The 13435-nt window shown below is 42.5% G+C and overlaps 1 protein-coding gene across 1 annotated transcript; it reads left to right on the top strand.

The window, feature by feature from the left end:
- Positions 1–1074: 1074 nt before the first annotated feature.
- Positions 1075–13228, top strand: MTERF1 (mitochondrial transcription termination factor 1). The gene is made up of 2 exons (XM_069211614.1): positions 1075–1161; positions 12054–13228. Exon 2 carries the CDS (start codon positions 12081–12083, stop codon positions 13209–13211), a length of 1131 nt encoding a protein of 376 aa, XP_069067715.1. The 5' UTR covers positions 1075–1161; positions 12054–12080; the 3' UTR covers positions 13212–13228.
- The last annotated feature ends 207 nt before the right edge of the window (positions 13229–13435 follow it).

Genomic DNA, 13435 nt, shown 5'->3' with positions numbered 1-13435 from the left:
CCTGTCTGCTTTCTAAACCTAGAATTAACCATTTTAATTGAAGTTTTTCCTCCTCTCTGTGCCGGGCCTTTATGTTTATTTGCATTTTAAGGCCACTTAAAATGTATTCATAATTTTAATGAATGATGCTCGCCTTTTCAACTTTCTGCTGTTGGAAGGTGTGTCTGGTGGGACATATCTCAAGGGACAAAGGCTAATCTGAGCGGAAATTAGGCTGTTACAGTCAAACTGTATCCATCCACAACATGCATCGCAGTCCAGACAAAGACCCACGCAAGTTATAGTGCAGAATTCTCAAAAGTGAAAAACACTGGAATCTGTGACACATTCAGCCTTTACACTGATCAGTCTACTCGCCTTTGTGACAGGAGGGCTTTATCCGCCCTTTGTATGTTACTTTCCATCGCGTGTGCATGGGACGCTCTATCTCTCTGCTGTTGCACTTGTTTCATTTTTTTTGTCTGTTTACTCTTTTTCAAGCTGTATTTCCCCTGGTACCACACAATTGACAAAAGCATCTAATCATCGCCCCACTCCTGTTTTAAATAGCACACACAGTAAGGCAATTATTATCATGTATCAAGAGATTCTTGCCTTTTAACATTCTGTAAACTTCAATCATTCGGAAATAAAATGTGGACAGGAATCTTTTTCATTGTTTCAGAATTTCCAATGCATTATGTTATAACTTATGCACTACTAGGTAGAACCATGCAGTTGGAGTTTTAAGTGCCTTGTCTGAAAAATTTCTGATTGAGTAATGCTGTAAACTCCTTTTCCAGTAAAGTAGTTTGCAATGAGGATTTTTTGGTATTAACACGATCCAGTTGCATTCACTCTTTATTTGCGCCAATTCGCAATTATATGAATACAAAAAATGAATCTCAGTAAGATGTTAGACAAACGGGAGGCCGTTATGGAAACTCCAACCTACTTTGCTCCTGTATTCTCCAACAAAATATATACATAAAAAAACGACTGAAATACCGCAGCCAGCCAATCACAAGAGAGTTCTCTGCGACAAATCATGAGCCTGCTTTTGAGACCAATGAAAACCAGGTTTGAAAGATCGTCTAACTCTTCAGTTTCGTTTCTGCAGCATGGATGTGAAACATGGTGTCAGGTTTATGTAGCTGTACGGGTGTTTCCCTATGAATCTTGGTAAGAAAGGCGACGTTCTGCACACCGCTAGGCGGTACATCAATTCGAATCTATTTGAACAGCTCGGGTTTTCTTTATGTTCGTAAATGAGATGAGTGATAGAGCAACTCGTATGTTTTGCGACAAAATTATTTTCCCGAATAATAAAACGAGGCTATCAATTTGGAAGCATGAGATTTTCTTATAGAAGTAATATGAAAACGGAGTATGGAAACTACTTTTTGAGCTAACTGCTATCCCAGCGTATTTGAGTTTTTACTCCACGATCCAAAATTCAGCAAATAGAAAACGTACAAATCTTCCTGCAGGTGTGTTCGAGACATTTTTTTCACAACGATAGTATAATAATTTTTCCAGACCACTGCTCTGGAAACGTAATAATAAGAGCTGTTCCTTAACACGTGTTAGGTATCGTTGCAGAGTATCCCAAGATTTCAGGTTAACTCCGACCACGGGGGTTCTGAGAATGGAACTCGTGTCGACACCTGTTCATGAACACCTAAGCAATAGGGGTGGGCGAGGCAACAGATTTGTATGGGAGAGCCCGTCCACTAGCAGAACACTGAGAGTGTTTGCTTTTTAACTCATTCAACAAACATCGTGTAAAACATGATAGCGTATCTTACAAATTAAAAAACTTGTATTTCTAGAACATGTGGAAGCTTTGACGTTAATAGTTTCTGTCACGACACTGCAGTGATAAGTACTACTTATAAGTGGTAAATTGTAGACATAAACCACGAGTGAACGAACAGGCTAGACAGTTGTCCTGTAAATCATGTACATGGTCCAGATTATTATATAGAGCAACAGTATAGTCTAAGAAATCAAACTCAATAGGTTTTTGTACAACTAGTATTTTAAATTCACATATTTGAAAAGTGCTTACTTAAGTGCTCCTGAAGAAAAAGGAGTTTGGGTGAAATAAAATAGTTGCCTAAGATCACACAATTTATGCGGGGAAGCACTGATTATCCATGTCTTCTTGTTTCATTTTGTACAAATCAGCACTAAATGAATATCTCTTTTCTTGTTTTTGTTAACACCTTTTTAAAACCTCTTAGTGCATTTTTAGGTCTCACATGAAACAGTGTGCATGTGCTGTTACTTGAGAGAACTTTTGTTTACTAAAATGGGCTTGGAGCCAGCCCATTGCTTACCATTCATCAGTTTCATTGTTAGTCTTATTTTCTGCCTCTTTGTTGGCCATGGTGTGTTGATGTCACAACCTTTTCGTTCGTTTCTGCTTTCTTGTGGAGCTTGGACAAAGTACTGATTACTTTATTTTGATTAGTATCCTTCCACTGCTCGAGCTCCGATTGACAATTTATTTTTAGTGTTGCTTCTCATTCACAGCCAAGCCTATGCTTTTGGTGTTTGGCACCATTGCATGTGCCATGCAGCTTTCTATGTGTCATCGGACATACTTTTATAGGAAGTGTTTTGTTTGCACATACATTGCATTTTATTTGTATATGTGTTACAGTATAATAGATGCGCTCAGGCATACAGCATGTTGAATTTTTGTAGAAAGTGGGGTATGTGTGTTGTGATGTACATTGCATTTTATTTGTATAATTGTTATAATACAGCAGCTACACTCACAATGCACAATCTGTACAGTAGTGCTTCGTGTCATGTGACATTTACAAGTCTGGGTGATTAATCTGTGGTATGCCTATCTTGTGCCCATTTCTTTGATTGTACAGTGGTGCATACAACTCATAGAGCCCTGATCTGTGCCCAGTGTTGCACGTTACTATTACTTACCACAGATTTAATCTGGAAGCATCGTTTCTGCCTGGATCTCTTTTAAATATATGGACATGTGGATCAGGAGAAGGCGTGAGAGAATACCCTATCTAAACACAAAAAGAGAGTTGGGGAGAAGAAGAGGACCACCCCATACTGTCTCCTTAAAATTTAAATCACAAACACAAGGAGTATGGGGGTCATTTATAAGACAGGGCAGTTGAAGAAGGATTTACCTATGGCTCCCTAATCTCAGACTATGTGTATCATATAACGTGCTGTGGGAATTTTGTGGTGGGGGAGAGGGAAAAAAAGAAGGGAAGTTTCCTTTACTGACTAGGTGGTCTCACACACTATGTAATGTCATGCTTCATCATATGACCTCCTAGCCCCACCCAGGTCGGACAGCGCCACCTGGGAGGACTCAACCTCACTGTTAAAAGAACGGGAGGGAGTGCGGAAATTCTAATTGTCTGGAAATATATGGGATCCAGCTGCGTTAGGGAAAAATATAAAAACACCTAGTCAGTCACCTGTGTAATAGTACACCTTTATTGGTGGTGACTGCTGGTGAGAAGAACAGAGGATGGGGCCACGACGTAAGAACAATGACTCACTAGGTCACCTATCTAATAATTACTGGCCAACATGTTTCTGCCCGCTACAAAGAGCCCAGAAAGGTCTAGGGGCATTCTTCAGGGCCTAGGATCCCTAATTAGTCATGCATTATTGCGACAAGAGAAAGACTACTCCACTAGGAGGAGTGAAGGTTATATAGAAGTACAAGTAGTATAAGGCCTACCTGTGGGGGATGCCCTCAGGTTGCCTGAAGGAAACAAACAAGGAAATTACTTATAACATTTCCATAATCCACTAAAATGCACAGCACACGTAGAGGTGACACAGCAAACAAAAGGTCATGCAGAGTAAAAATGAGTAGTAAGTGTCCAACGGGTTCCTCACCCTAATCCTGGGTTGCTACTTGCCCCAGGTCAAAAGGAGGGGGAGTGTCCCCTTATAGTCACACACTGGAGAGGAGAATAAGGCAAAACTAAACAGGAAACAACCTATGAGTAATTCCGGTCGAAAGAGGTCCATTAAATGGTCGCCCTACATGCTCTATGTTGGAAACACAGGGGGAGCGGTGTACTAGATAACATGACAAACTCAAGTACATTTATCAAAAGAAAAACACTAGTGCATAACAAGGGTTCATAAGTAATTAAACATTCTCAGGCCAGCGACTTACGGCCATATAGTCATATAAGAGACCTGTGCACTCGGCTTGGGATGCTTTTTATGCTCAGATAGTCATCTAATCTTCATGTTTCTTCATTGCTATCTTTCTGACCGTAAGAGTGCCAGGGTCGTAGAATAACAGACTAGTGCACTGCACAACAGCATCTCCGGTACTTTATTCAATAGGTAATAACTAGTGAGCAGCCCACACACCAAAACATTTCATTTCAGGGGGACATCAACAGAACTATTTTAGGATGCAGCCTACCAGACAGCCGAGCTGTGTGGTTTGCTAAAGACATCTTGGGGACTTTCAGAATGAGTAAGTGTTAAGTGACAGTTATTTTAAAAATACATTATATACAGTCTGGGTATTTCCAAAATGTATTTTTTGGAAGCTCCATTTTATTGTAAAATGTTTTGCACATTTTGTAGCAGTCTCTTATACTGTGTGTGCGTTGCTGGTGCCATCTGCCTTCTTTGGACGGTGGGAGCTCCTGTGATCAGCAGGCAGACAGGTAGAGTTTAGAAAGTGCTTCATGTGAAAACTGATATTTTGCCTCTTTAGCAGGTTTGTTTTTTTAGGTCGAGCATTAGCGTTCGACGTGTTGTATACTGTTAATATACTTATACTGTGGTACAAAGCTATTTGATTTGCTAGTTTCAGTGTCCTTCAAAAATCCTTGCTTGCTAGTGGTCACGTCTGCCTTTTTGTCCTGCCTTTTTTCTCTTTGGGAGCAGCACAGACTACTGTCTAATTACGCTATGTCCTGTTCATCTCTTCTGAAGGGGACTTTTTCTTTCAGTATTGGCCTGTTTGTCTTACACTGTGGGTGTGTGTTCAGTCCCTCCTCCCCACCAGCTCCCTCTGTAAACATAAACCAACAGCAGTGGGGGGCTTTTCAAGGGCCAGCTCGCTCTCACTCTCTTCCTCTTGTTATTTTTAATCTGTGTAGCAAGAAAAGTCCAGTCAGTAACTTACAACGCAAGAGCTCTAACTCCAGCAAACATGTGACTATTGCATTCCAAATGCTTGTTTACCTTCGTGGTGGCCCTTCTTTCTCTTTACCCTTGGTGCTTAATGTGCCGTTCTCCCCTTAACTTGGTTTTGCAGGATTTTCGTTTATTTATCTCTGTGCTGGCTCCCTCTTTCCTACCCCGATGCATGGCCCCCTTTCTTAGCCCGGTTCCCGAAGATTTTCCCTACCTTAGCACTGCACTGGATCTGTCCTCATTAGTCCAGTGCTGGAATTAACACGCTCCCTCTTAGCCCGGTGCTGGATCGCCTTTTCTCCTCTTCAGTCCGCTGTTGGATTCATCACTCTTCCTCAGCCAAGTGCTGGATCTTTCCTTCACCTACTTAACACAATGCTAGATCGCCCAGGTTTCTCCGTCGGGCACTGAATCGCCCCTCTCCTTCCTCCGTGCCCGATCTCTTCGCTTCGGTCTTTGCTGGCTCTCCCTTCCCCCTTTCTTTGCCTGCATTCTCTGCTCTCCAGCTCTGTGGACTCGCTGCTACCCCGGGCGTGGACTGGCTCTAGTCCCCGCAGAGAGCGGCTCTTCCCCCGTCCCTCCATCCCACTCGCTCTGTTCTGCCTCCCCCTCTCTTCCATCCAGCCTGCGCCGACCCCACAGCAGAGCAGCGGAGCCAGGCGGACGGAGAGGGAGGGCTGTGCTACTGCCTGCCTCAGATCAGGGGGCATTGCTGTTTTTGCCTGCTCCTCGTGATGTAGAGTGTAGACAACCAAGGAGGAGGGAAGGAGGGTTTGCTGTTCGCCTCGGAGCGGGAGCCAAAAGATTAGGAGAGTCTTCGCTACCTATCTCACGCCAGCTAGTTTACTGCAGTTCAGTCTCCAGCTTGGGAAGACATGCAGCGCTTTGTGTTTCCTAAACTTTCTAGTGTTTGTCCTGGAATAAAGCGCCAGGCACAAGGGGAGCTACCAGTGCTGCTTACCTTTATAGACGGGCTTAGAGAAGGAGGGCTTTACACATTCTTGAAGAACTCGGTGCCTGCCCACACCCATGACCAGCGAATCCTTCAGATGTCTTGCATAATAACATCAAGTATGAGCTGGTTGTTGCTTGTCACTGTTGTCTGTTGCAGGCAGCGAGCTCCTACTAGCAGGAAGTTATAACTGATGCCAGGCCATTCTGTGCCACAGAACACCCGTAATTAATCCCTATTTCTAATGCTAGTTTCTGGCCTCTCACGCACATTTCTTTTTCTATACCCGCAATTTAACAGGACTCCACGCACCACTTGCCCAAACCACGCTAATTCTGACTGCTTGAACAAATGCCAGCACTGGCAGAAACAAACATTTCTTCTATTGCAACCTTCCTGTAACTCGCAGACACAGCACAATGCGGCTTGCCAGGCAGCCACACCAAACCTGGTTGCTGTGCCCCTATATCTGCTCGTACCAGATACCGGACTACAAATATCGTTCCCTAAATGGTCTTGACTTCCTTCAGACTGCCACCCCACAGGCAGACTAATCACTGGCCGGACGAACTGACATTCTTGGCTTCACCCACAGCTTTTCAGAATGCCACCCTGTCATTGCATTGCATAAGCCGCCCTTCTGTGGCACAGCTTTTCCCACACTTTCTCAGTGCGAGCGGGTGGTAAAGGCGATGCCCAGCCCCTCTCATTTATTCACAGTGCCCCTCCTCTCCCAGATTCCCGGCTTACACACTCACAACTCGCACTACCCTTTGTCGTGTCCTGCCATCGAGTGCCTGTATGTTATCCCACTTGCTTCCTTAATTTGCTCTACTGTCTGTCGCCCCGGTGCTTAATTTGTGGAGGTACATAAGAACAGGTCAGCACCAGCTGGCCTCACCCTCTTCTTGCCAACCGAAAACTGCTGCTACTAGATCGCTACATTTTATTTCTAGCTCTGTTGGTATTTAAAATGCCAATTCTCTACTCAGTTGAAACTGACGTTAGCAGTGAGGCAGGGGAGGAGATGTGACGTTTGCCTCCCTTTTTCCACGAACACTTTATTTTTTTATCAGATTTTTTTCCAACTCCACCTTTGTTGTCAGGGGCGTCATGGTGCGATTGCGCTGTGTTTTTTTTTCTTTTTCATTTGTGTGGCAAGAAAAGTCCGGTTAGGAGTTTACAACGCTAATAGCTCTAACTCGAGCAAATGCGAGACCAGTTGCATTGAAAATGCTTGTTTCTTTAGTCATGTGTAAGTGGTCACAGTTTGCTTTCCTTTGCATGTTTTCTGATGCCTTTCAGTTCTTTCATTCAACCCCCGTTTATTCTGCGTCCAATATTTTGGGTTCTCCGACGCGCCAGTCACCACTTGCTTTAACACCCCCTTTTCGTTTACTCTCTTTATTTCCTTCAAATGAATTCTATATTCAATTGTTTTTGTGTGCCACACCGTGGTAAATATAAATGTACATGGTCCTTTCACACCTCACAGTCCAGGGTTGGGGCTGGTTCCTTTCTCTATTTCTCTATGTTAATGGAGACTCGAGAAGGACAACTTCTTGGTGACATTTTGGAATAATAGAAATAACAATTCACCCATTCCTTTGTTGTCTTGGTCATTTGTTGGTCCATTCATTTGCCTGTCCATCAGTACCCTTTTCCCCCATCCAGGCATCCATCCACTTCTATCCCCCTACTTGCAGAGCCCTCCCCCACAGCCCCCACAGAGTTCTTCTGTTTATGATGCAAACTAATCCACCGGAGAAGTGTTCTACTGCTGTGTAAATGAAGGGAATGCACGTGACACCGACCACAAGAGATGCTAAAATACAAGCTGAAGACCCTTGACGGTTTAAGAAAGTGAACTTCCTAGTGAATAGCACGAGCACTTGTGCCATTTAGCCACAAACTCCTTCGAATGTTGTTTGGTTAAGTAATCCTGCCACCATTGTTTCTAAGAAGTTCCAATTATGATCTATATTTTGGTCACTGCTTGCACACTAGTGCTTAGAGCAAAATTCACTAAAGCATTTCTCTCTATTTTAGCCTAATGTAAGTAAAGTGGGGCACATATAAACAACAGATAGTGTTTCAGTGTATTTGGTTCTTTGCAGCTTGTGTTTTAGCCTGTGTCCACAAAATAAGTTAGAATTGAAAGGGATTTGTGGTACTAGGAACTGGATTTCTTCACATTTTGGCCTACTAAAGGAGACAAAAATATAGCAATACAGGGGCAACCCTGACTCTTACAGGATCTGACTGAACTAAGCCCCCCCACAAACCCTAATTAAAGCATGACTAATCAATAAATTAGAGGACCCTTGGCTCTCGGAGACCAGAAGGAGGAGGAAGGGGCTGGTAGATTGATGTGATGCCTACGTTTGTTGGCATTTGAGGGGATGTGGTAATTGGTGTGTGTTGTCAAGTGCGTAGCAGCAGGGACAGGTTATGGACTGGTGCATCTCAGTAGGCCCAGTGATGCGTTAATTTGAAGACCAGTTTAAACATTCTGCTCCATTGCTATGATACAAAAACTTGGCTATGGCAGTTTGGTGCCTCCAGGGTGGTGAGGAAGGCCCAGGTGAGTTGTCGTGTGCATTGGTGGGTTTCCGGTGTGATTAGCATCTATGTAAAAGGGTGTGTTGCTGGGGTAAATAGAAGCATCGTCCTGAGTCCCTTCTATGTTGGTGTCAGCTGATGGTCCTGGTGGCTGTGCTAATATTCGGAAACACACTGTAACTTATGATGGGGAGGGTTGATCATTGCTGTGAGATTTTCTGCCTAACCCTGCAGACGCGGAGCTGGAAGACAGCTGTGTTCTTCCTCTGCCAAGGCAGAAATGTGCTCTTGTAGGAAGCTTGGAGCCAGATGTAGGTAGGTTGACAATTGCGACTTGCAATTTGCGAGTCATAGCGACTCGCAAATTGCAACTCGCAATACGTAATGCAGAAAGGTGTCTCAGACACCTTCTGCGACTCGCTATGGGGTTGCAAAGACCCACCTCATTAATATTAATGAGGTGGGTCGCAGTTTGCGACCCCATAGCGAGTCTAGGCACTCACAGGGATGGTGGCCTGCTGGAGACAGCAGACCACCATGTCCGTGACTGCTTTTTGAATAAAGCAGTTTTTTTTTTCTTTTTGCAGCCCATTTTCCTTAAAGGAAAACGAGCTGCAAAAAGAAAAATACCGAAACCATTTGGTTTCGGTTTTTTCAGAGCAGGCAGTGGTCCATAGCACCACTGCCTGCTCTGAAAAAATATTTTTATTGGTATTCACAAAGGGGAAGGGGTCCCATGGGGACCCCTTCCCTTTTGCGAATGAGTTACCATCCACTTCAGGTGGATGGTAACTGCGAGTTGGTTTGCGACCGCATTCGCGGTCCCAAAGCAACTCTGCATGGCGATGCAGTCGCAAATAGGAAGGGAACACCCCTTCCTATTTGCGAGTCACAGCCTCAAATTGCAATTTGCGGTTGTGGATCGCGTTTGGCCTTTTGCGCCTCGCAAACTGCGTTTTTCGCAGTTTGTGAGGCGCAAAAGGCTTGCTACATCTGGCCCTTAGTGGGGTTGCTACAGCAGGACTTGTGAGAGTCTGGCATAGGTCGTTTTTAGTTCTTGCCTATAGACAGCTTTCAGCTGTTTGCTGTTGAAGAACTATTGTGGAAAATAGGAACACTTACAGTGAGCTTTGTGTAAGCTCATTGACAAGAGAACCAAAGAATTGTAAGCAATCTCATTTGCTTGCTTCTTATTCAGTGGCTTTCTTTCATCTTTTGTTTGTTTGTCCCCTGCAGCATAGCTTTTTTTTCATCCTGTGATTGGAGAACATGTACATTTTCACTGCTTATATTCAGGGAACTATTTTTCTCTTTTTTGTTTCAGCACACACTGGGAGTGCACATGTTCTCTAGCTGTCTTCCTCAAGTGCTGCTTTCCACTCAAATCCCTCCCCTCTACACTTTCCGTGTTGCTTCCTGCCTTCCTTCACTCAGCTTGTCCGTTGCATCCTCATCCCTCCCCATCCAGTTTTTGTTATATTTTTTTGCAGTTCCCTAAACTCCTCTGTTGCTCCCATGCCTCCTCAACCTTACCTGCTCCTCCATTGCTCCTGACCCATCTTTAAAAAAAGATTTATTTCTTAGCACCAGTCTGGTAGAGACCTGCTTCTTTTTTTCTTTAATGCACTTTTGTGCATCTTTTTTTAATCAATCACTTAAAGCGGGCAGTCGCCCTCTTGGAACGGAAAATCAAAACTTACAAAATTAAAAAAGGCTCCTGCATCATGACTAAGGATTCTTGTTTTCCATTTTTACTGGTTTTTACTTTCGTAGACAAATACAGACCGAAACAATGTGTTTTCTGTCTGCATTTATTTTTTAAAGAAAGCGTAAAAATACAGAAGATTGGACTGTTTCTCTTGAATTCCGGGCCAACCCAGCAGATAGACAGCAAGGGGAATCAAAAACAGGCTGACATTTCGTTCAATAATAGCATATGTCAACATACATTTGTAGTATAATGCTAACGTTTACCTGTGGGTGTACTGTTATGTTATAATTGGCTTCTAAATATGCTAAATCATGACAGGCATCAAAGTCTGAGTACGCGGTTATCAGTTAAACAAATGTGGCCATATACAATTTTATAGTTTCATTTATCACACAAACACAAAATAAATATGGGTAAATACAGGCAACATGGCCAAAAAAATAAATGTAGATAAATACAGACGGAAATGTTAAAAAAAAAAAATAATTACCATACAACAGGGAGCCCTAATCATGAGGTATACATGCATGTGCATAGATATGTCATCTATCTTTGGTGGCCGGTTTTTGTTTTTGCTGATGCTGTTCTCCTTTAGCAAGCAAGCATTTTTTAAAACATTTTCACTGATAGTGAACTGCATTGGTAAAAAAACATTGTCAGAGTGAAAAGGTCAGGTAACAAATTTGAATGGCGACACATATTGGTTATGCCAATACTTGTTTTTTCCCCCTTTTTTGATACCTCTGACTTAAGTGCTTGCAATGGGATTTTTGTTTTGCCTTGCATCTCGGGCAGAAGGTGTTTCTCCCCTTCCCAGGCGTGGCAGTGGAAGTTCGTTTTCACTGATAACAACACGAAGCAACTCATTTTCTGGCGTGTCACCCGCCATGCGAAAATACACAGAATTGGCACTACTCTTGGCCTAAGGGCATGTGGCGATGACCTGGGGAAGGGGTCCCTTTGCTGTCGCAAATGACTGGGTTGAAGATCTGATGTATTACAGTGCTATGTCTGATGATTTCATCATGCTAATACCCATCACTCAAAGATATATGGAGGTGAAGATGCTGATTGAAAAACGCTACTACTACAGAAGGCTTGCATCTGCCATTTTTACCCATACAGAGTACACAATCTATCATGAATAGTAACCGTACTCCTGAGACACCGGCTATATTATATATCCAAAAATGTACCATGTGATACTAGTACTTTTCTAAATACTACTGTTCATTTACCTTTACTATTAAGCGATAATAATGTTGCTCGCGTTCCCTGAATTTATTATAGTACACTTATTGTATCTCTCTGCTTCTTTTTCTTTGTGGCAAACAAATAAATAACTAAAATAAAGTTGTGTTTTGGAAGAACATCAATGTAAAGTTTAGCCTTTATCATTTAGAGCCTTTTAGGTAATGCTTACAAATGAACCAGCAACACATTTAGCACCTAACTTCTCTATTCTACCCTATAAAAAATAGTTTGATGAAAATCGTTTTGTGAAAGTCTGCATTTTTTCAAACATTTTAAAATATATATTATGTGCATTGTAAGCCCTTTTTTATTTGTCTGACTCTAAAATGTGGACTATAAAAAAAATCCATTTGTTATATGAAATAAAGTATCACTTAAGATGGATTTCTTGTTTAAATTGGGGTTTTTCTGTTTTTTTCTTACCTGCAGATAGAGATTTCACTGTGTTGGTGTAAAATGGCAGCACGAGGACTGGTACAGGGTACCGCTACCCTGCTGCTAGACAGTGTGAGATGTTCTTGTTTACTGAGAGAACGGACATTGCTCAATACCGTGGCCTGCAGGTTCTTTAGTCGTCCACCCCGAGCCATTAAGAAACTGTCAAAAGAAAACAGTAGCTTGTTGGATAACCTGATAAACATTGGTGTAGATGTACAGTCTGCACGGAAACGTCAGCCGGGTGTCTTAAAGAAGATGATCACATACGAGGATGGACTTATTGGGTTTCTGCAAGCCAAGGGGGCGAGTAAAGTCTTTGTTGCCGGCATCATTTCAAGATATCCGCGATCTATCACTCGCACAGTTGAACATTTGGAAAAGAAGTGGGAGATTTGGCATGGAATCTTAAAGTGTGACTCCACAATACTGAATGTATTAGAACGGTCTCCTGAAGCTTTTTTCCGTTCAAGTAGCATCGCCAATTTGGAAAAAAATGTTACATTTCTGTCTTCTCTTGGCTTAACTCCTACTGATCTGGCTCGATTACTTACAAAAGCACCTCGAACATTCTCCAATCGCATGGAGTTGAATCAGCAAATGGTGGACTATTTACACGACATGCATGTGAGCTTAGGTGGTGAAAATACAGAAGAGTTTGTGAAACAGATCCTAACCAAAAACATATTCGTTCTCATTCAGAGTGTTAAGAGAGTGAAAGCGAATATTGAATTCCTACAGGCCTCTTTCAGGCTGACTGATAGGGAGCTGTTGACCTTACTGCAAGGCCAAGGTGCTGAAATATTGGATCTTTGTCATATGTACATCAAAAGAAACTTCCGAAGTATTCATCAGAAACTACTCCCCTTAGGTTGCAGTGATGAGGAGATTAACAGCTTTATTTTACGTTACCCAGCCCTGCTCTACCTGTCACCCAAAAACTTCACTGACAAAATAGATTGCTTGCTGAAAACAGGAATCGAAGTAAAACAAATACTGGAAAAACCCAGAGTATTTGATGTAAGTATCAGCACTATGGCAAGCAGAATTGCCCGGCTGCAACAGATTGGCTACAACTTTCAAAGTGCTGGAGTAGGCATTTTGGATTTGAGTAAAACACGATTTGAAGCTAAATTTGAAAAACTACAATAAAAAAGCTTTACCAGAAAGGTTCTGGTTGTAGTTGCTTTGTGTAATTTAATGCAAATAGCACATATGTAATGCATTTTGTGGTTTGGAGGTAGGTTATGCACTGATCACTGTGTCTTGTTAAGAACTTTCTGGGCTCCACTGATGATTTACAAATAATATCATAAATTGCTGCAGTATTGTGAAGCTTAGGTCATGTTTTTCTTCTTCTGAAATCGAAGGGTTTT

This window comes from Pleurodeles waltl, chromosome 10 (genome assembly GCF_031143425.1).
Source record: "Pleurodeles waltl isolate 20211129_DDA chromosome 10, aPleWal1.hap1.20221129, whole genome shotgun sequence".
In the NCBI taxonomy this organism is placed as follows: Eukaryota; Metazoa; Chordata; class Amphibia; order Caudata; family Salamandridae; genus Pleurodeles; species Pleurodeles waltl.
The sequence above is the reverse complement of the archived record's forward strand: the minus strand, read 5'-3'. Positions and strand labels throughout refer to the sequence as shown.